This window comes from Micropterus salmoides, unplaced genomic scaffold, assembly GCF_014851395.1.
Source record: "Micropterus salmoides isolate LMB-PRFRI ecotype aquatic unplaced genomic scaffold, ASM1485139v1 Ms_hic_scaffold_17, whole genome shotgun sequence".
NCBI classification, from domain to species: Eukaryota; Metazoa; Chordata; class Actinopteri; order Centrarchiformes; family Centrarchidae; genus Micropterus; species Micropterus salmoides.
In genome coordinates, this window is record NW_024040817.1 from 17,213,549 (window position 1) to 17,237,336 (window position 23,788).

Genomic DNA, 23,788 nt, shown 5'->3' on the forward strand with positions numbered 1-23,788 from the left:
CGGTCATTTTTAGAAAAAATAAGACTTAAGAGTCTACAGCCATAGTCTTTTCTTTAACTCTTGAGAAAACACTAAGATCTGAATAGTATATCTTTTTGAGATCACTCCAATCTGAATTGTTGCTCCTGGAACCCCTTAGGAGAAAAGGATGAGATGAAGAGAGATTGAGGTTTTCAGACTTAGGTAAGACAAATGGATACTGAATTGAGATTACAATAGGATAAATGAAAGTAACAGATGAGATCTCATCATTGTATCTTCTCGAGTTCATTATTTGTCTTGCTTATTGCTCCTAAAAAGCAGTTGGGAGCTGAGATGTTCGTGAGCTTAATTGTATCACATTACTGTCTATGCTTGGAGAACCGTGCTGGAGGCCCTGAGCTGGATTTGAACCCTGCTCCTGCTGTTCAAAGGGCAACAACGCTGGCGCTGTGCCATCCAGCTAAAATGATAAGTACAGGACTGATTGTCTTTAAATAGAGTACAATTTTCCTTTACTTAAAAAAGGAGAAATACCATATCCACAATTAAAGTCCTCAAAATTCTAGTCAAGTAAAAGGTATAAAAGTATTCCATAGTGAATGTACTTAAGTATCAAAAGTAAAAGTCCTTATTCTGTATGACAGATACATGTTGAATCTCAGTTCTTGCGTGCATTCGGTCCTTAATGAATGAATCTCTAAACATCATGTCAAAGTATTGGGTGTTCCAGTTATGTCGGCTGTGACCTTAACCAATTGGAAAACATGACATTTGAAAGTGCATTATTTTCAATGTCAAAATTAATTTTTTTTTTCTATTAATTAACAATAAATACGATAAGGATTTGAAATTAAGGGGAGTAAAACTACAAACTCCCATAAAAAAGAAAATACTCAACATTTGACATAAGTAGAGTACTTGAGTAAAATAACCCCTAAGTGGGGTCAGTAAGACAAAGCTGAGAAATATCTTGGAGCTTTTTTTCCGATCCACGTTCTGGACTGAAATTACAGTTATTTAAGATACTGTAGAGATATCATCCTTTGATCAGAGTAAGACAGAGATGAGTTTTTGCTCCTGAGGCCAATATGAAAAACTGAGACATATGTGACAAGAATCATGAGATCCCAGGAGTCATAGCTAAGGTTTTCTTTGAGCTCTTTCTATGATCTCATGGTCCAATGTTCAGGAGACTTAAATAAGACTTATTTAAGATAAACTAGAGATCTCATCCTTTGATCAGAGTAAGATATAAATGAGATTTTATATGGTTGTTTCTCCTGAGATGAATTTGAGAAGTGGGAGAAAAGGCCTTTGGTCTCATCTTGGTATTAAAAGCAGCTCATTTGTGTCTAGGAGAAAAGAAGGAAACAACTATGAGATCTCATCTTGGATTTTGCTTTCCTATTCAGCTCTAAAGGCAAGGCACAGGTGTCTTTGAACTAAATGCTAACTTACATACAAACATGTGCAAGATGACAATGGTAAGATACTGATGTGAACTCCAAAGGCAAAGCGCATTGACTACAGAAATAATGAAGATGAGAAAAAAGGGTTGGCTGACAAACAGATGACATAAAATACCTTTATTATATGTATTTTAAGACAACTGGACACCAAATTACAGGAATTCAACTTGTCAAACCTGAGACAGCAGCACTGTTGTACTCTGCTAAGCTAAGTTATCTTTGGGCCAAACTCGTTTAGCTGTGTTTCTTCATTATGAGATTTAGCTACTGTCCCATAGTCAAAAGTCAAAAACTGTTAATTTAACTTCAGTTAGAATTAGCACTGGTTATGTCCCCAGTTAGCAGATGTTTTTGCTCTTTCTGTATCAGAGCTGTTTTGATATGGTTATGTCAAAAAGTCAGTATCTCTCTGAAATCAATTTTGACCAGATATTTGTTCAACACTAAGTTCACTGTGTTCAACATTTTAGTTTTTGTCATGCTATATGCAATTGCTAATAAGCACAAACTGGAACTGAGGCTGATGAATGTCTTTAGTTTAGCTGGTATCTGCTTATAAACCGAAGTAATGGAATAGATTTTGACCTGATGGTGTGAGGCTTTACAGGCACAGGTTTCTTTGAGCCAAATGTCAGCATGCTAACATTCTCACAATGGCAATGCTAACATACCAATGTCTAGAAGAAGTTAGAATGTTCTGCATTTTAGTTTAGCCTGTTAGCAGCACTAAATAAAGTACAGCTGATGATGGAAATGTCAGTAGCTTAGCAGGTATTTGGCCAAATATTTTTTGACCTGATGATGGCACGAGAAATCCATTCTATAGTTGTTGGTATTTCTTCTGATAAATGAACTTATTGTAACTCATTTTGGACAAAAGCATATGCTGAATGCCCTAAATGCAAATGTCATTGCATGGTCCAACTGACCAAGCAACCATCCCATGAGCCATGACAATCAGCCATTTTCCCATTTTGTCTTTATTTGAATAACAAAATGGACATCCTACACAGAACACATAATGCAAGTTAACAATACAAAATCTACAAAATGATAGTTACAATGTTTTTTTGTTCGAAGGGTATCAACTTTAACAGTATAAATGGATACAATACTGTTTTTTTCTTTTATTGAAATCATCTGTATTTGGCACTTGACCACAAGATGCTATTGAAGTGAAATGTGTGACTGAAGTACCTGATCATCTACTTGAAATGTGCAGAAACCCAGAGAGTTCATCACAACTGTCCCCCCCCCAAACTCATCATTAATCTGCCTGTGAAGACTACTGTATCTCATGGTGTATTCAGACCAGCAGGGACAGGCAGGTGTAAATTAAGCAGAATTGAAGCAGTAAAATGCTATCAGTAAGTCCTGCAAAAACACAGTGAGGTTTGGTGGATGCTGCCATTTCTTGCTACCAACGTCAGTGCTTTGTTCTGTAAAGTGTCTGTTACTGTGCATCATAGCCATAAAAATATCTGTAATCCCCATCATCACAGTATCAAATTGTCTTATAATTACAGTGGTATTTGAAATTTGGAGGAACAAAGTGCACACTCAAGAAATATAAAGTCACATTTGCACAAAAACGTGAGATTTGCAGAAGTTACCGTTGTACTTTAATGACGCATACACCATTGGGAGACTGTTTACACACAGTTTACTCTCAGTACAGGAAAAACGTAATGACGGCCAATGTTTACTGGCTTCCTGGTAAATATGATGTCAGTAGTGGGGGTGGGGCGCTTCGGCTCAAGCTGAGATCTGTAATAATTTTCTCTCAGTGTGGCAATAGATATGCAAAGCTGAATGCATAGCAATATGTGTGGTCCTCTCCTTTTTATCTTCTCTACCATAAATATATGAGTGAATATACTGTACAACTTCTTTCATATCATATTCGTCAAGAAAATAAAATGTTTATCATCACATTCCAATAATTTATACGTCAAAATTTTAAAGTGAATTTCTTCCACTGCAGCAAATCGCCACAATGTTATCAGAATAAAAGAATATAAGTACATACTATATATTCAGAGAACATCTAACTTTTTGCTGATACACTTGTTAAACAATAGCTGAAGAAAGAGAATCACAGCTCGGTTTATATGCATTTTTTCAAGTTCATGTATTCATCAGTAAAATGAATGTGTGAATGTGTGTGTTTATGAGAAGTGTGTATATTTGTGTGTGCGTGTGTGCGGACACAGAACTTGGCATAAAAAGTCACTTTCAAAAAGAACAGATGGTTGTAATCTGTAGTCAAAATATTCACCTTCATTTAGAAATCTGAGTCAGTTTTGGTTTGATGTAACATTTCTCCAAATGAAACATGTCTTCGTAAAAAAAAAAAAAAAAAAATCATCTTTCATCCTTTCTTAAAATCTTGTATGGCTAAAATCATATTCCCAGATCTCCTGTATACGTAAGCCATACTGTAAGCTGTGAACACTTGGAAGTCCCAGTCTTACATACTTAATTTCATCCAGTGTTAACATGGACTTAGACTGCAACACTTTGTCCATCATCACACAACAACCCGAGTCAGTTAAAGAAAACAAAATGAGCATGATTCCCTTTAAACAAGGAAGAACGCTTTCAAAAAACAACAAATAAGAGAATAAAAAGAAACAGCGAACTTGGATTCGGCTCAATGTACCTCACGAATCTGTTGGATTTTCCTCGCTGGCCGTCTTCTCAGACAGACAGAGATAGCGCAGCTTTGATTCAGTGTTTAACAAGTCTTTGATGGGATTTCAGTCCTTTGGGTTATATTTGTACCATGTATGAGACCCGTGTTGTCTGTAGCTTTTGACCAGGCATAGAGGCACATGTACAGTATGTGCATGTCGGCATCTGAAAGAATGTATTTGCATCAGGCTTTGGTATTTGCAGTATGTACAATTGCATGTTGGCTACTGTGTGTGTGTGTGTGTGTGTGTGTGTGTGTGTGTGTGTGTGTGTGCACGCACATGTGCCTCTATAGCTCAAGTGATCAAATGTCAACAATCTCAGATGGGTCAGCTGGGAGAGATCTTGAAAATCTGTTAAATTAAATCAAAACTGCAATGGGAAAAGTCAATTTTCTACTGCCCAGCACTGCTGGGATCACACTGAAGCAGCCGGACGATGGAAGGATCGTTCTTCGCTCCCTCAACAAACTCCTCCAGGGAGAGTTTACCTGAGAAAGAGAGAGACAGATTAGAGCTTATTGTCTTGTTTAATCAAATTAAATCAAAATAAAGAGCACATCACCCTGAGCTGATGAGACAGTTATTTTAGCAGGTCTTTTAAAAACTACTCATTGCAAATCATGTTTTGCAATTTCTTTTATTTATTTAAATGGCTTCAAGTTAGACCGCGAGTGTTATCTAGAGATTTTAATCAGTGTTGCTAGATTGGGCAATTTACTGCTTTTTTTTACTTAACTGGTTGGGTTTGGGGCTTTTTTAGAACTATTTGGCCAGTTTCCCATGACAAAAAAGGCTATATTCCACTAAATCAGCCAATTTTCTCTTCCGTGTGGTACAATACAAAATTTACAGGGCACTGAATACAGTAGGCTCGACATGCAGAGAACAAGAACTGATGACCAACAAAACCAAATGTCATTTCAGTTTATTAGAACTGGGTTGAAAAAATTTTCAAACGTGCTAAAAGCCAAGTAAAGCTTACATCTGTTCACATAACAGGAGTATTATAATGTTTAATTATAACTGGGAAACCTTTATCACAACTGGGATGGTTGAAGGTGCTGATCTGGTTTTTATGTCAGTCAAACCTGGCAACACTGAATTTGATTAGGCTGATGGAAACCCGTAGAATCACAGGTCACTGTTTTCATAGGATAGCTTTCCAAAGTACAATTTTTAAAATTACATTCAGTCATAGGCTTTAAAGAGGTTACTGTGGCCGAGCTGAGGAAGGCTTACCATCTCTATTTGTGTCCATCTGCCTGAAGATCTTGTCTGTGCGTTTCTCAGGTGTGGCCTCATCCTCAGGCATCTTCATCACAGAGGAAACCATCTTGTAAATAGCCTGGAGACAGAGAGAACAGAGACGAAGAAATGTTTAAACAGAAATATTATTATTAGAAGTGGCATATGAAAACGTTTATGTTTCTCACTGCATCTGTAAAAACTGTCAACTTATCTCTTCTGAGAGGAAGAGAGATTGTTTGGCTCTGGGGCAAGATTTGACTATACAGAAACAAACAGGAAGTATTCATATCTAGAGGATGTAGTTTAGGTTGTAACTAGATGACAAATCAAGACAAGCTAATGTGTAATGTGCCTTACTGTTTAGGTTTTCTGAGATATTAAAAGCAGAAGTGGTTAGTTTATTAATATTGCTGCAAAATGTTGTTTTTCAACCTTTCACACCTGCACCATGATTCTTCATGTCTTTTATTCATCTCCTTTCATTACTACAATCGTTCTATTTCACACTTCAACCTGCAAACGTGTGAAATATTCGTCATAATGATTACAGCAACACACCAGAGCAGTGTGTGTGACCGAGCTCCCACCACAACACACGCATACATCACATAGAGAGTGGTAAGGGTGGTTACAGTCTGGTTACAGCCAGTGCTGCTCACCAGCATCAGAGGCTGCAGGGGAGGAGGGGGGAACTCCGGTGTTTTCGGAGAATTACTAAGCTTGTCTATTAAACACGAGGGGCATCACTTACTTTTATTTTCGTTGGCCAACTTTTGAACTGAACCTCAAACTGAGTATTTGTTTGCTTACTGGGATATAGAAAGATGGACTCCTAGGGTTTTGTATTGAGCACTTACTGTATAACACACTGTGGTGAACTTTGCTTGTGGTCAGTAGGTAGGCTTATCTGATGATATAATATCATATTATTTAATGCCATGATTTGACTCTCAAATTATCTTTCTCATATTATAGTTTGATATTTCTTCTCCACCATTGCTCATAATAATAATTCATGCAATTCATGCATCACCTAATTTCATCATAACACAGGCCTGGCCTACAAGAAAGAACAGTGTATGTTTAATCTAGCTAATATTGTGTTGGTCATACTATAGGATACACTTGATTTATTGCTTATCCATTTTGAATAATTCAGAAGGTAAAGAGCTTAAAAATTTATCGCAAATTAAATCGGAATATTGGTTTAAAAAAAAATCGTAATTAGATTATTTTCCAAAATTGTTCAACCCAAGATTCAATTGATTGACAGACAAATAATCAATTACTAATTTTTAGTAGTTTATCAAGCAAAAATGTTACAGCTTCTTTAAACAAAATAAATTTGAAGATGCCTTGGATTCTGGGTAATTGTGATTACTTTTAAGGGATGTGGGAAGTAAAGGGGCTGCAGCAACTCCTGAAATCAGGAAAAAATATTTGTTTCACCCCTGTTTTACTGGGAGATGCAGGTGCAGTTCACCAGTATTTGAAGTGGGTTAGAGGTTTTATTTGCTCGCGAACACATTGAGGTGTTTTGAAAAGTTTAGAGTTTTCCAAGTGAATCAAAGTAACAGACGTCGGGGCACTGATCACTCAGACAGACCCCTGTAGAGAGTTTAGTCTAGTCAGCTGCAGTTAGAGTATGAGAGGTAACTGTAATTACTGCCAATGATGCACATCGGTATCCACGCTAGTCTTGTATAAAAGGGCTGTATCCTCACTGCCCTGCATTACTACAAACTACTGAATGATGAACTGGTCATAGGCCACATCACGCTCGGTCTCACTCCTTCAGCTGCAACTCCTTGCAGTTTGTCTTCTTGCCTCTGTAGTTGGCTGCTTTTGCATACAGTATTTTAACAACCATTTGATATAAATTATCCTGGCCATTCAGCTTAATGCAGAAAGCCATGAATCAATTATATAGACTGAATATTTTGCGAGTGTACAGTATAAAGGCAGAAACACACCCACTAAATTAACACAGACAACGCTATAAATAAAGAACACTGAGAATGGGATTACACATTCTTTGGCACTCTGCTCAATTTAACACCATGATGTGTGATGTAAGAACATGTGCACGGGATTGCCAGTGTGTGTGTGTGTGTGTGTGTGTGTGTGTGTGTGTGTGTGTGTGTGTGTGTGTGTGTGTGTGTGTGTGTGTGTGTGTGTGTGTGTGTGTGTGTGTGTGTGTGTGTGTGCGTGTGTGTGTGTTGAAGCTCTGACAGACATCTGAAGCATTTATCCAATAATTTCCAGAACTGCACAGTTGCTGGATGTGCTGAGTCAATATGAGAATCAGAGGAGGACCACCTGAGAGGAACTGCTGGTTTCTAAAATTACACAGCGGCTGGTTTTCCTGCTGTGGGCAGTCAAATGGTGCAGAACACAGAAGCAGAAGGATATATGATGTAGCAGCTGGTGTGGATGGCTGAGCAAAATGTTAATTTCACTGCGGGAGTAGTTTTAGGACCAGGGAACATGGCGTTAACAGGATGGCATGCAATGGCCACCGAAAGACTATATAAAGCTAAAGAACCAGAAAGTCTGAACAGTTGAGAGAACATAGGAGAGAGGAAAATAAAGATACGAGGAGCCAAAACAGACACAGACCAAAAACAAAATGCTCCAGAACTGTAAACCCACCGTTACGATCTCCAGCATCTCGGCCTTGCTAATGTATCCGTTCCCGTCCAGGTCGTACATGCTGAACGCCCACTTCAGCTTCTGGTCCAGTCTGCCACGGGAGGTCACACTCAGAGCAATGATGAACTCCCTGAAGTCTATAGTCCCGTCTCCATTGGCGTCAAACGTGCGGAAGACGTGTTCGGCAAACTTGGAGGCGTCTCCGTAAGGGAAGAAGTTGGCATAGATCTTCTTGAACTCCTCCATGGAGAGCGCGCCGCTGGGGCAGTCCCGCAAGAAGCCCTTGTACCACTCAGTGATCTCGTGTTCGGTGAAGTCCGTGTTCTCAATGAGGTCCTGCATGACATCAGGACGGAGCTTGCTGTTCTGTTTGCCCATGGTCGCTGCGTCTGTTGAGGTTGTGATGTGATGTAAGGGCAGCGGCAAATTAGACTGCTAACAGTGAGGAGGAAAAAGAGAGAGAGAGACAGAAAAGGGTTGTTAGCAAAAATATTTTGATACAAAAGTAGGAGGGAAAAGGAAAAGAAATGTATTGTTAATGCACTTTCACACATTAAAAAGCTGGATTAACTTCTCTTGTAAAACGGTTGCAGTTTTTTACATAAGTTTTTGCTTTTGTTGAAATACAAAATAAATCCACTCAGGAGACACAAAAAATACAATTTAAACCTGCAAAAACTGACTTTGCAGTATGGTCAGTGGAACAAGCTGCAAACATAACACTAATATATTATCATCTAATCGATATTCACCCTGCTTTCAGGTGTGGTTTTGGTCTCTACCAGCTCCTGACAGAAATATGTGCATCTTGAGCTGCTAAAATCAAGGTTGATGAGAGAGATGAGAGTAAACCAAAAAACACATTCAATTCACACTAAAACAATCCATGGAGCTGCAAAGGTTGGTGACAATCCTCACTACGTGTTTGTCACTACGAGTGACCCATTTCACTTGAAACAGTCATTTGATGTGTTCTTAATTAAAAACAATGGTTTGATTAATGAGGGCAGCTTTAATCTAAAAAGAAAAACATATACTTAATGAGTGGGGCAATCACTTAGGCCATCATCAACTAACTAAATTGAGACATGATGCTTCAGGATCTGCTCGGCTTATCACATCGGCTAAGTAATTTCCTGTGGGAAAACCCTGTAGGGAGTTTTGAGACGTCAGTTTGTCCTAACATTATGTGCACTTGAGCTGCTGTCACGAAGAGCTGTTATTGAAACTTGGGTAGAGGTGTTAACCAGGTCGTGGTGAGACATTCTTTATATCATCTCTTTATATCAGCTTCACTGTCACTTATCAAAGCTGTACTTTTTGCCTTAATTTTATCTTTTAAAGAGGATACTTTAGTTGACAGTTTGGTGTAAGCTTCAAGATTCTTTTTATCTTAACTGCGCTCCATCTTTTTTCATTTAGTTTGTTGCCATTTCATGACAAAATGCAAATAAACCTTATCATTAAAGTATTGACAGTACGCCAGATGAAAAGAAAAGTAGGGAGATAAAGTCAAGTATGCGGTCTTGTGCACGTGCACAGCAACCGAAATATTTTCATGGTGCACAACCACAATGGATGCACGACTACACCCACATTTACAGTGTAGCAAACGCGCTGTTGTTTACACCGAAGCATGGCAATATGTCTGTGCGTGCATCACTGCAGATGCACCTTCCATTTCCTGCAGGAACTACGATGCTGATGCCTCAACACACATACACATGCTCTCTATTAATAGTTGTGATATTTTATTGGCCTAGTTAGATGATTGGTGCGTCAAAAATCATCCTACTCTCTAAAGAATGAATCGATGCAGAAAGTGAACAGGGAGCCTTTAACACTCAGAGGATATGGTTCATCATCTGACCCTGCAGCTAATTTGCTTAGAACTTTCACCTGTCAGACTGCTAGCTGCTGCTACTGAGCTCTCCAAGTTAAAAGACAAGAGAGAGGCTATTCCAAGCTTAGCCAAGGCATGTTCAGAACGGGAACTAAAGATCTGTCAAATCTGTTTTTCCATTCAATGTTTGCCCCTTTTCTTTCTGTAAGAGCTAAAATAAGAAAGGGATAGTTCATAAAATGAAAACAAACATGTTCTCAACTTATGTGAACCACCAGCCAAATTTACCCTAAGCCCTTAAGTTAAGCCTTCCAGGATCAATTATCTATTTACTGACCCTTACAACACTCATATAGGTACGTATTTTAATATGGCTGTCTAACCAATATCACTGTAAGCTAATGTAGACTTGTTAAGACGCCTTTTAATTTGTATACTGTTCTCTCTTTCAGCTGATACACTAATTGTCATGGCTGATTGAAAAGGGAGCTGACGTCATGTTAAGTTCCCTGGAAAGTGGGAGCGTCAGTGGGAATATGCTATTTTTGCAGATAATGATAAAAAGTGCTGCTACAGTGACAGATCCAACGGGAAACACTAACATTTTAGAAACATGACTACTCTGCTCTAATTAATTTTACATTTTAGGTGAAACTGTTTGAATATTTAGATTTGTGAGGAAGTGGTTTCCTTTTGAGCAAAGACAGTCTTTGTCTCCCTTTATTTCATACTCACATGTTCCCCAAACAGCCAGCTATAATCCTTTAATTAACTCAGAGTAAACAAAGGGCTCTGGGGAATGCGGCAGCCACCTCTCTCTGAGGTAGCTGTTACCTATAGTTCACGTCAATCTCAGAATAAATGCTGGAGCAGCTTGACAAAATTAACACCCGTTTACAAGCTCATCACTCCCGGAACACACAACAGCAACAGCTACGCAGCAGGGGTCCATTGTCAACTGTTGATACACAGACTGGAAGTGTGTCTGCCTTTAAATTACACAGAAGCAAACAGTCTAGAACTGAGGGGGGCGACATGGGGACTGTTTACAATTTAATGTTAAAACCTGAGATATCATCTAATGATACGTTATTGCAGACTTATAATGCACGGACACTGTAGAGCTGCATTGGTTAAGTTGAATCGAACAATCATAAAAAAGCAAAAATACCAAACATTTGAAGGGTCCAGGTGTCAAATGTGAGAGTTTGCTGCTTTTCTTGGTCATTTCATTGTAACAAATTAAATACGTTTGGGATTGGGACTGTTGGTTAATAAACAAACAAGACATTTAATGATATCACCTTGTGCTCTAGGGGCATTTTTCACTGTTTTCTGTTTTATAGATCAAATGATTAACAGAGAAAATAATTGGTAGATTAATGAATCATTAAAATATATGTTCATTGCAGCCCTGGTAAATCTGCCACAGAAATATTGCCAACATCTGCATTTGAGAGCCCATTAATACACCCATGGTACACCCACACAGGTATTTTCAATAATTTTACCTGACCTCATCTCAGGACTGTTTGTAGACTGTGCTTAATAACAAATACTGTAATATTTAATTATGGCTTTGTTCTACTGAAGTGTCCCAGGAGCCATTTCAGTGATCCAGCATGCACAATATCAAGACCCTGGCCTGATGGGTCCTATAGGGCCTTAGGACTGGGCATTAAAACAATAATCATAATTTTCACAATATAAATTTCCTTAATAACAATATAACAAATGTTCAATATATCTTCAATAAATGTTTGATTTAATTCATTTGGATCACAAACAAATTGGTATTAAATCTTTCTATTAGGATATTTATTTCGTTGAGGAAGCAAAAATATGCCTTTAAATCTGAAAGAAAGAAATATAGTTTTGACATTTAACGTGATAATTACTGATTTCGAATGGTATATTGTGCTAAAATTTTTGGCCATATCGCACATGGACTGCATCATTACTGTATTATTTACACCAGTGCTTTTCCTACAGTGACATGTCAAAATGTCTGCTGCAAAACAAGGTCCATTTCAACCTGATCAGAAGGCTAAGCAGATAGAATAATCCTAAACATGTGTAGGTGCGTGTACGAATACCTGTTGCTTTATGCAAGATCTGACTGGCTGTATCCAAAGAAATCTCCATCTACGTAGACAGATCGTGGAGAAGGTAGGCGTAAAAGGCTGTTTCCCACTTCCTTATATACAGTCCATTGATAATTCATGTGACTTCACCATAGAAAGTAAACATACCAAAGAACATGGCCGTCGTACCAAAGTTAGAAACCTCCACAAACAAATCACGTCTTACACTCATGTGCAAGAGTCTTGTACAGAATGTAGTCAAAGCCAGTTACACCCCCCCCACACACACACACACTCTCTCTCTCTCTCTCTCTCTCGACTCTGTTCAGCTAATCAGTCGATGTCATCCTGAATGCCTCCATTCATTTCATTCAAAAGCTAATTCTTTGTCTGATGCTGTGGCCGGGGCCGCTACATACCGTGCTATCTGCATTTTAATTGCTAAATGGATTGTGGAGCGTTGCATGATTATTGAGGCAGCATCGTCATGACAACTGAAAGTAAAATCATGTTGTTTCTGGCAGTGAGTGGACAAAAAACATTACTTTACATAGCCTCTTTGACTGACAGTAGCATTTAACTGCACTTTCTACTCAGACTGGCAGCTTGTTTAATTGCTTGCTTTTAGCTGCGGTCCTAAATCATACAGAGTCCTTTCAACCAGATGTTTCCACATTAACGTGGAGCCGACTAAAATGTTTCTCTTCTCGTCACTCCAAATGAGCGAGGGAAGGTTAATTAGTGTTGTTCTTAGTGGCTTTACAACAACAACGTGACATGCGTTACAGGATATATTTAGCCAGAAGTTGGACATGTGTTTATGTATAATAAAGAATATTTTCATTATTGATCTGATGACGACGACTTTGTTTTATTGTTTAGTCATTTGAATAGTGAAAATGGCAATCACAAGTTTCCAGAGCACACCTTTAAATAACAACACTCTAAAAACTAAAGATATTTAACTTACAATGACAAATTCTCACATTTTAGAAGCTAGAAAGAACTAGTGTTTGGCATTTTTGCTTAATAAATTCCCTAAAGCAAAATTCAAGTTAGTTTGTCTATTAAATAAAAGATTCATCTATTATATGTTTTGGTGTCTTTTTAAACTAAATTTTATAGTACATTCAAATATAAAGTGCCTTTTGCGAAACCCAAGGACATTACCTACAGAATACAAGCAAGAATCTACATTAATAAGTTATATTAGTAAATAAAAATGATATTTTAGGTGTGAATTATATTAAGTTTTAAACTCAACACGTGTAAAACACTGCATCCTCCGCAAAAAGGTTTCCTTATTTTTTACTTGTAAGTAGGCCACTGTTACAGATGAAACAAACAAAATGATTGGTAAATGAGTATATTAGTTGATTTCAGAAAATGAATCACACGGAATGCTCTGTAATTACTACAAGCCAAGTATTTTACTTACTAAAAACATGTTGCAACACACATCTTGGCATAGTTTCTGTGTGGAGTTTGCAAGTTACTCCCTGTGGGTTTTCATTTCCTGCCACACTCCACAGACATGCAGGTGATGTAAATTTTCATTGTTCACAACTATTTCTCTTGTTAACACTTGGCTTTGACCTCCTCAAATTAGCATCCATAAGAAACACAGTAAACATTTAATACATGGTTTATAGCACGATATGATGTAGTTGTGAGCAATATAAGGCAATTTTAAGTGTTTATTAATGTGTAGTATTATATTAACTATAACTTCTAAGAAGCAACAGTTCCAAGTTTATATTATTACAACTTTAATATATTGACATTCATTATCTGAGTTATTGAGTTAAACACTTGAGTCAAACACTTACACATAAGGTGCTTGCAACTACGTTATTGTATGTAATAAACAAATTATTAAATGTTTATGTATTGCTTGTCCAAGATAAATGTGGGGAGGGTTAAAGTAAAGTGTTGACTTTCTTCTTCCTCTATTCTTTTCAACTGAAGACTAAAAGCTCAGTTGGCAATTAATCACAGGGTTGGTAGTCGTTTGTGTCGAACGTAATGTAACTTGACGTCTAACACCGCACCCCATCCGTCTCTCTGGTGGCTGAAGGTTTCAGTGCATTTTGAAAGAAGAAATGACGGGATGAGAGCTCAGACCTCCACTGAACATCCCTTCATCTAGTCACCCTAAGAATTCCACTATTTCTGGCTCTCAGAAATCACTGCCTACAATTAACCGTTTAACCGTTAAGACTCTTACCTGCTGCTGCTGGCAGACCTTTGATGGCACCGTTACATAACCGAGGCTTTGACAAGTCAACAGGTCACGTGGATGAGGCAGATTTCTACCTCAACCATCTCCTCGGGTTTAACTTTCTGAGCGTGTCTGAGAGGAGAACAGGCCTGAAATAACGGTCTGTGACCTCAGCCTGTGCAGGTATTAGCCAGCAGAGAACAGACCGTCGCTTACAGTTTTTAACAACACTGACAGTACCCACAAAATCAACCTGCAGGGCTTTGTGACAGACTTAACTCCTAATACCGGCAACAACAAACTCCGCTGCATCATACTGTTATTCAACTACAGACAACATCATCAGTGGCACAAACTGAAGAATTTAGTGATTATGAAGATTTTTCAACCCTTTTTTACATCAACAAAATATTAAGCCTGCAACAATCAATTATTTTCATTACTGACTCATCTCCAGATTCTTTTCTTGATGTATGTAAATGGTTTATAGCTCGCCAGAAAATAGACTTCAAATGTCTAGTTTTGTCTGACCAAAACAGTCCAACACAATAAAAAAACATCTGGTTTTTATTTCCATTAAATGTAAATGGTATCAAATCAAAGACAAATGCAATAAAGCAAGCATTTTGGGTGTTGCTGAAAATGTGTAATATTGGTGCCAATGCCGAAACGATACTTTTACGATACTGTTGTTTCGGTGAATATGAACATGTTTTAATAGTCTATGGTTTTAACAATTTTTTCAGCTAACAACATGCACAATGCTCAAGTAATCAGTGTTACAGAACTTTACCTAAATAAAATATATTAGTGTGGAAAAAAAGCTGCCTGATTTGAATTGGTAAGTATTTGAAATAGAGCTGAAACGATGAGTCAATTAATTATTAGAATATTTTAAACGTAAAGTTCTTTGGAAGCGATCTTAACAGTTGATTAATTGTTGAAGCCCTCTTTCCATAAAGTGGTCCCAGCTTCAAAAACATAAATATTTTCTTGTTTTATTAATCTTATATGATGGGATAATGAATATAGGTCTGTTGGTCGCACAAAACAAGCCAGTCAAATTAGACTGTGACATTTTATGGATAAAATAATTAATGAATGGACATAAAATAATCAGCATATGAATCCCTTCTGAGAATAAATAATTGCTAGTTGTAAGTAGACAAGTATTTGATGCCGTCACATTTCCGTCAGTACTCAAAATGTAACGAGGTTTGTTACCCCGCCTTGTTTAGAAGAGACGTCCTTTTTTAACTACAGACATGACACAACAGAAGACAAAATCCCACACAACTGCGTAGCCAATAGTTTTGCACTTCATTACTCATTCAAGGTCCTCCACATTCATCCGAGAACATCTTGTTGCTCACTTAGTGGGAAGTGTCCATTTATATCCTGCAGGTAAATCTTAACCCCAGGGATAATCCAAGAACAGAGAGAGCAGGAGACTGCTGGGAGGAGGAGAGGGTTGGGGGGAGGTCAACAGAGAGAGCCAGGGTGAATGAAAGAGACCCGATCACAGATAGTGAAGTTAATGAATGATACATTCATAATGCAATCTGATCCGTCTGTGACCAGGCTGCGGAGCTGAGGGCAGTCATTCTCCACCTGAACAGGCAAGCAATTATTAGACCTGCAAGAACTGAAATCCAATATTCACACACACACACACACGCACACACACACACGTGAAAATTAGATATGTATGTTTCATCTCAGCTGTGATAAGATATTAAAATCCATCTCAGACTAGACAGCTCCAGCCTAGGACAGAGTGGAACAACCCGAGAGGCTGCAGCTCAAGTCAAAGCTGAATGTAATTTGGATTTCTGGCTACACCACACACACAGACTCGTGATTTTGAGTAGGCCTATTGTGTCACAACCACTCTCTTTCTTCACTGCTATTTAAGTGAGTAATTGACGCATGAAAATGTACAGTCAAACCAAAACGGCAGAGCCTTGCAAGCCCACAGGTGTAACCTTGTGTGTGTCATTAGCATGCAGTTAAGTACAGTACAGGTTGACAAAAAGTGACATGGTGGCAAACATTCTACTTACACTAGTAAGATCCAACAGCATTTCAAAGACTCAACTCTAGGCCATCATCTACCTCTGGTATCCACTCAAACACAATTTCTCCAATTAAACAATTTCTGTTCTCAACGTAAAGTTCAGCTGCCTATAACTAGTGTTGTACAACTAGTCTACCTACAACTGCCTACAACTAGTGTTATCACAACCACTTTCTTTCTTCACTGCTATTTAACTGCCTACAACTAGTGTTGTAGGCAGAAAGCTTGTTCAGCATGTGTTATAAAAACAGGTTAAAGGTTAAAATGTCATCACTCTCACATGTCTGGCAGTATTGAACTCAGAGGCTGCTGATTTCTCACTTCTTTTTTTTTTTTCCACAAAGTCTATAAACGATGACCTGCAGCTCCACCACATACTTACAGAATATCTCAAGTCGTCTTTACTGTCCCTCCGCAATCACATGTCTTATCAGAAGTACTTATCAAAACCATCGAGCGCTGCTTCGGCACGGCATAGCTTTGGGGGCACCCCGCGCTCACGTTACAAGTATTGTGACGAGCGCAGCTCAGTACAGCATGCTTCAGTGGCTCATTGAATATCATACTGCAACTCTATCTCCTGTGCTCTTTAGTGTAAGGTCAGAGCTGGTCTTGGAGTCTGGGGAAACTAACATCTTCAGCAAGAAGCTTTGTTCTGTTAGGAAAACGGGAATCCTGGGCCACCAGTAAAAGAAGGTTTTAGCAATTTAAAACTGAAACTAAGTGACAAAGTATTGATATATTGAAGATGAAAGTAAAAATAAAACTCTACAACAACTAAAAGTGAAAGTAATCTTGCCTGGTTTTTAAATCTTACCAACTTAAATTAAAATAAAATAAATGAAAATGTGACTGTTTGGCAGCAATGAATGTTATGTCTTAACACTTTTCAATCAACAAGGACTGTGTTTGTATGATGCCAATAATATTCAGTTTAGAGCAGAAACAAGTAGTCAATTGACACAAAATTAATTGGCAACTATATTGATAATCAATTTAGTGTTTTCTTTAAGGAAAAAGGCTCAACATATCTGCCTCTCAAATGTGAGGATTTACTGCTTTTCTGTGTCATATGTGTCACATATATTTTCTGTGTTGAATATATTTGGGTTTTGGACTGTTGGTCGGACAAAACATGCAATTGCCTTGGACTATGTGACACTGAGATGACAATTTTATGTGTTTATGAAACATTTGGTATACTAAATAACTCATTAATCTGCAGGTTAATCGATAACGACAACAATCATTCGTTACAGTCCTGAGCCAGTTTGGCAGCTTCCTCCACAAGAGAGCAAACATAAAGACAGTTTCAGATCAAACTCTTAAAACACAGACCAAAAATAGCCACCACTTCCTCTAACACCAAGTAATGTTTGTGTTTGTGTTTATTACAGCACCGCATTAATAACCACCCCTGTCTGTCATTTCAATCAACATCAGTGGAATCTGAATATTTGGTGCTTCCACACAGCTGGGACTCAAATATCGTTACAAGTGACGTGGTTTTGTTTGACCAGAAAAACACCAGCTGCACTATGAGCTTGAAACACGTATTTAAAAAACACTCTCCTTGATGATGTCTTAAACCACGTCTTGACTTCTGTAAATATTCCACCCATCCATCCTGCTTTTCAGAAACCTGAGGCAGCCACTTCATCATAATGCAGCACACATGAGCTCCCATTGTCAGCCGGAGAGCTTCATGCGTCAAGGCGCTGCAGAAAACCACAATCATGACAGAGAAGTCATTATGAGGGAGCGAATGAGAACAAGATAAAAAAAAGTATCACTGACAACAACTGCAAGAAGGCAGGCAGAACTGCACAACAGACTCCGGATTGGACAAATACACACACACACTCAGAAATTGTCACCGATTGCACGAGGAGGGTGCTGTTTACTTTGCACTGGATATCTAAATATGCCTCTCTCTGAAACAGCCTGTTGAAAACACAAAAGGCTACAGAGATGGATGTGTCAATCTGTGTGATGACTAAAAGACTCCCACTCCTCTCTGCCAGTGATATCTGCTGCACACAGGATGTGTGAAATACAGCTTTCTATCCAAGGAATCATCTGTGTGACACGCCACAGTCTCTGTCCTACCGTGTCATTCTTTGTCTCCACATTTAAAGGTCCTTCCCTCTCCATTTTCATCTTCCACCCATCCTTGCTTTCTCCCAATCACTCTCCCACTCTGCTTCCTCTAAAAAGGTCTAATTCAATTCAAAAGCACACAGACTGCTGCCCAGACAAGCATAACTACAGAGGATGCTGCCAGCACAGTCAGTCTGGCCCAAAGCAAGCCCACAATAAAGCAACGAAAATAGAACATCTGTTCAAATATAGCACACATTTGTAAGAGTTCAGCATCTTGAAAATGTTTGGAGAGATGCTTTTGACACCAAGGGGGCTATTATCTCAATTCCACCCTCACGTCAGCACCTCAACAGGTCTTTAAATTGTCTTGCTATGTTGTGTTGGCTGCCCTGAGATGGTTGAAATTTCCTATAACCACTTGGAAGCCACAGAGCTTCAAAGACAGCAAAAACTAGATGTAATTTCAGAGTCTTTCTCTGTGTGAGTGAACGTCTTTCCTCTCATTTCCTGCATCAAATGTTTCTTATGATCTTAACAACTCAACTTAAGCTGTTGCATTTATTTTACAATCAAAGTGGGTATCCTGTTGATGAACTAATCAAATCATCGACTAATTGCTTCATCACTACCTGTACGTATTGTATGTAAATGAAATATCTGTATTTGGGACTGTGCTGAGATAAAACCAGCAGATTGAATGCCTCACCTTAGGCTCAGGGAAACTGCGATGGACGACTTAGCTAAAATAAATTAACATCAGAATGACTGGAGATAATTAAATATGCTCTAGTTAAAACATGTCGCATTAAATATGTTCTGTAGTTGTGCATGCAATTTGAAGACTTCAACGTGGGCTCAAGGATACTGTTAGTTACAGCCCTAAAAACAAGGAGAAGCTACAAATCGTCACATTTAAAGGGCTGGAACGTGCAAATGTTTGACATTTTTGCTCAATACATTAATTAAATCATTAATAGATTATCAAAATCATTTGTCAACTGTTTGATCTTTTCAACATTGATTTATTTAACCGCTTTCCTCCTTTTTGAGAACTAATGCGAAGATTTTCCCCTAGATATATATACCACTGATGCTGTATGCGGTACTAGCTCTTACTAGTATTTATTGTCGTTTGTAGATCTCTTATTTTCCTGATGCTTTTAGTCCCTCAAATGTAAGTAGCTTTGGATAAAAGCATCTGCCAAATGAGTAAATGTAAATGTATTGAACTGAAGCTCCCAGGATTGTCAGTTCATTAAAGTGAAAACACATCTCACTGCTACTACACTGTACACTGACTACATAATGAGGGGTAATATTACAAACTCTACCAAAGCCATCCCTTCCCCTTCACAGTAAAACTAGCATTTCCACTTCACTTGTCAGGGTAAGGCTGCACCAGTCCTATAGCTCCTCTCTCTTGCTTTAATCCCCTGACTGGCTGTATTTGCTGAAATGAGATACCCTGCCTCACTCAGCCTTGTGTGGTGGTGGTGGCAGGATTCCCTTTTCACTTCCTGTCCTCACTCATGCTACAAATAAATGCGAAGAGTGTAAAGACAACAAGCAAGCTCCTATCCGGCTCCTCTGAGGGGCTCATGTGGGACCGAAGAAGGAGCCACATCCGATTAAGTTCGGCAAAGCTTTATCTGCTGCCACTAGCATCGAGTAACGTGAATGCTGCTGCGCTGCAAAGCTATAGGAGAAAAGAGTGTTTCCTGTTATATTATACAGACAAATATGAGTGTTAGTAAAAGTTTCTAGCTGCAAGGCAACCGCTTCAACCTGAAAACGCATCTCACCTGAGCTGGAAGCAACAACTAAAAAGCAAAAAAAATAATTTAAAAAAGTATCAGGAAGCCGACAGACTGCAAGAGAGGGAGGGGCGGACACAACCCTAGCGACAACTTACCTCGCTTTTAAGTTTATGTGGAGGTCCTGTTAAAAGTCTCTCTAATAGTCCATTACCTCGCGGCACCGGTGCTGACAATACAAAGTAACAGAGACAACAGCAGCGAGGCAACAGGTCGCAGGAGCTTGACTGTCCCGGCTGCTCTCAGTCCAAACTCTAGCAGTGTTTCTCCCGAGCAGCTGCACAGACTCTGCTCTCCCCGTGACGTCAAGACCGCCCGGCACGTGGTGCGGCTGCAGTGGCCAATGGGAAGCCGCGTTGTTCTGGCAACAGGCACCCGGCACCTGGACGGCGATTAGCTTGTGAGGATTTACACAGACGTTAGCGGTTTTCAGACTCATGAAAACATGGTTTTAATATCAATATAAGTACTAGTAGATCTAAATGGCATTGTAGTGAATGTGGCGTGGTTAATAATACTTTTCAAACATCTGAAGATGAAGAAAATGTAATAGTAAAGACAGCCGCACCACCACTGCAGAAAAGCTTTTCCCCTACAAGCTATCAGACTTTTAAACTCAAATTTATCCTCAGCACTGCTCCATTGATTAGTTTATTTATGGTTACCATTTTATGATTGCTATTGTATTACTGTATATTGTCTGCCACGTAGCAGAAGGGAGTTTCAAACTTAATTTCACTTTGCAAGCTGTTGTAATGTGACAAATAAACCTTCCTTCTACCTTCTATAAAATACACTATATATAGTTTTGCTATTTGTGTTTTGTTCTTGTGTAGTTTTTTTCTCTGTATTAATCTCTTTTTTGATTTCTGGTTTAAGCGTAGATCTCCTAATTTCTACATTTCCTTTGCTCTGTCTTCTCAGAAGTTTATCGGGTTAGAGTTTGTAACATTTCTTGCTTATAAGACAAAATGATATAAAACCCCTTAGCAGCATTTCAGATATTTCAAAAACTTAAAATAGAGGTTTAGCTGTTTGTACCTTATACCTGCCCACATTCTTGTCTCTAATAATGCATTTCATGCAAATGCATTTTCCAAACATAGTTTTGCATGCATCATGTGTGTCTGATCAGCCGTGCTGTTTCTCCCCTAATGAAGGATATGATCAACCTAGTCCTTTGCGGACTTCATTTTAAATGCTTTACTTTATTTGCATTGCATTGCCATTACCTCCAGTTGATATGCTTTGTTGAAGTAACAACATAATAAGCTTACTTATTTCTGAGTATTGCATGATGATGATGAGAAAGATTATGGTGATGATAACAACCATGCATTTGCTGTGGCTTGGTACAGCTGTTCCCATGCAGGCACATTGGGAGCCATGCTTTGCCTAAGATGATTAGTGGAAGTCAAAGCCACAGGACTTATTCAGACGGTGTTCCAGGGAGCACTTTCTTTATGGCCTTTTAAAGTACACTGAGAACCTCTCCCTCCCGTTGAGTCAGCAAAATCCTGACCACAATGCATTCAAAAGCTAAACATAACAGGCACGTTTTAAATACCTGAAATGTGCATGATGACACAGGCATCATCTTAGCTTCTGTGAGATAAATGTTCATGTTGCACTTTTGGAAGGTTGCAAAAGCCCAAATTAATGGATAACTATGTTAAAATAGCTATAGAATAAGTGTATATAGGAGTCATATCTCAGCAGAGGTGCTTTCAGGACCAATGTCCCTTGAAATGTTGGTGCTAAATATTCTTAAATAAACCCTGCCATACCCGAAGGTTTAGTGAACTAAGATGCATACGAATGCATACAACAAAGGTGACACATGGATGCATCAAGCTAAGATTGGCAGGTCATGCTGCAACAATGTGAAAAAAAGTATCATAACTGGAGGGGTCATTTTATGTCTTTATTACAGACAATAGAGAAATGAGAACAAATGAGGGGGAGAGAGATGCAACAAAGGTCACAGGCCATGCCCAAACCGGGGACGGTCCACGGCCCGCGTCTTTACCCCTAAGTCACACGGACACCTACAAAAGACATGATCCGACACAGGGAGAAAACACAAACTTTTCTGTACATACAGAAACTGCACTGTACATGCAATCTGTGGTCATACTCACAATAACATAAAAATAATGGTTTTATTTTGTCTGTAAATTTAGTTTCACATATGTCTCTCATTTATGCCATCTCTCTATAATAATTAAAATTACAAAAAAGAGGACTTGGAGGTTTGAATCAATAATGCCAACTTACAATAAACACATGCAAAAGCTAATGAAACATCAATAAATCAATGTTTAATGATTGAACAAATAGCCCCTGATCCCAGTATCAATGCATTTTCAGGCTGAGTAATTCATGTGTCATGGCAGCATTGTTTAAAATTGTAAAATTGCGTCGCTGGCTTTAACAACATTATTATTCACTCTTAACAGATGTGAGAGCTCATCAGTGAGTTTGACCCCGAGGGAAAGTCCCTGAGTACTGTGGCGCTAGCACTGCAACCTCTGACTAATAGCTTTGCATAACATTGATCTGACTGGCTGAAGAGCAAACCCAACTCTGCACTCATCCATACAAACACACACACACACACACACATATACACTCCAATGAAGCCTGGTCTGCCATAGCTCAAATGCCAAGAGGCTTTGAACTGGAGAGCCATCTTCTAAATCAGCTGGCCCATGGCTCTACACGGATTCTGTCATTAGGTAACAGCGGCTTTAAAGACAAGGCTAAGTAGCCGCTCGTGGATGGAGAGCCACTGAGCTGCACAGTAGAGGACCAACAACCTCACCTCACTGATTATCTATTACCTAACCAGAAGGAGCCAACCTTCTGCTGATCTGAACCCGTTGGGGAGCTAAGATCTCTGGCAGCCGTTCCCTGGCTGAAGACCATGATCTTATTGCGAAAAGGTCTCTGAAATTTACACATTTTTAACATCTCCACACTAAAATTCACCTGTAAGAGTGCATCATAATGTCTTTCTTTCTGTTACTGTTCTCTTTTTATTGCATGTTTCTACAGACTCCAAATTGCTGAGCAATATGTGATGTTGTGATCTGGTGTGAGAGTGGTTACATATGTTTGATGAAGGTGTCCCCTTTATCAAAAGACACAAAGTGTGGGTCACTGGTCACCAGAGAGGGGCAGGTGGTCCTCAGAGAACAAGGCCGCTGAGTCGACCTGTGACTTCACCACACAGCTCTGTGCGTCATGAGCAGCAGACTAATGCTCAGGCTGACTGGATTAGCCATCTGAATTTATCCTCAACCAGGACACGCTGTTGAGCCTCTTCAGAACCACCAGAGAGACACAGGTGTGGACTGTGTGTGTGTGTGTGTGTGTGTGTGGTCTCTGTTGTGTTGCTGCAAGACAACGGCACCTGCAGGAGGAGAAATCCTCTAAACGTGTCCAGGAACAGCCCAGGGACAAAACCCTTGAGTGGGGCGCTGAGTCACTGAAGACATATGCTTGTCCACTAACAAGTTCACCAGGCTGAGTCTTCACATGGTTCATGTTGAAATAATCAGACACGAGATGTTAGCACAAACACAAGAACAGTGGCA

The 23,788-nt window shown here is 39.0% G+C and overlaps 1 protein-coding gene across 2 annotated transcripts; it reads right to left on the bottom strand.

The window, feature by feature from the left end:
- Positions 1-2,413: 2,413 nt before the first annotated feature.
- On the bottom strand, positions 2,414-20,482 carry LOC119907380 (neurocalcin-delta B). 2 transcript variants are annotated; one of them, XM_038725128.1, is made up of 4 exons: positions 20,288-20,482; positions 8,048-8,479; positions 5,387-5,492; positions 2,414-4,635 (listed from the first exon to the last, which is right to left on the bottom strand). In XM_038725128.1, the coding sequence occupies exons 2-4, from the start codon at positions 8,423-8,425 to the stop codon at positions 4,541-4,543; spliced, it is 579 nt and encodes a 192-aa protein (XP_038581056.1). In that variant the 5' UTR covers positions 8,426-8,479; positions 20,288-20,482; the 3' UTR covers positions 2,414-4,540. The 2 variants fall into 2 exon arrangements, with proteins under 2 accessions (XP_038581056.1, XP_038581055.1); XM_038725127.1 differs by having other exon boundaries at positions 8,048-8,482.
- Positions 20,483-23,788: the final 3,306 nt, after the last annotated feature.

What these genes read in the sequence shown, in the direction of transcription:
- LOC119907380 (XM_038725128.1), bottom strand. Translation starts at nt 8,425, where the DNA reads ATGGGCAAACAGAACAGCAAGCTCCGTCCTGATGTCATGCAGGACCTC. An exon ending in AGATGCTGGAGATCGTAACG is followed by an intron (nt 5,493 to 8,047) that starts GTGGGTTTACAG and finishes CTCTGTCTCCAG; the next exon opens with GCTATTTACAAGATGGTTTC. An exon ending in GATGGACACAAATAGAGATG is followed by an intron (nt 4,636 to 5,386) that starts GTAAGCCTTCCT and finishes TCTCTTTCTCAG; the next exon opens with GTAAACTCTCCCTGGAGGAG.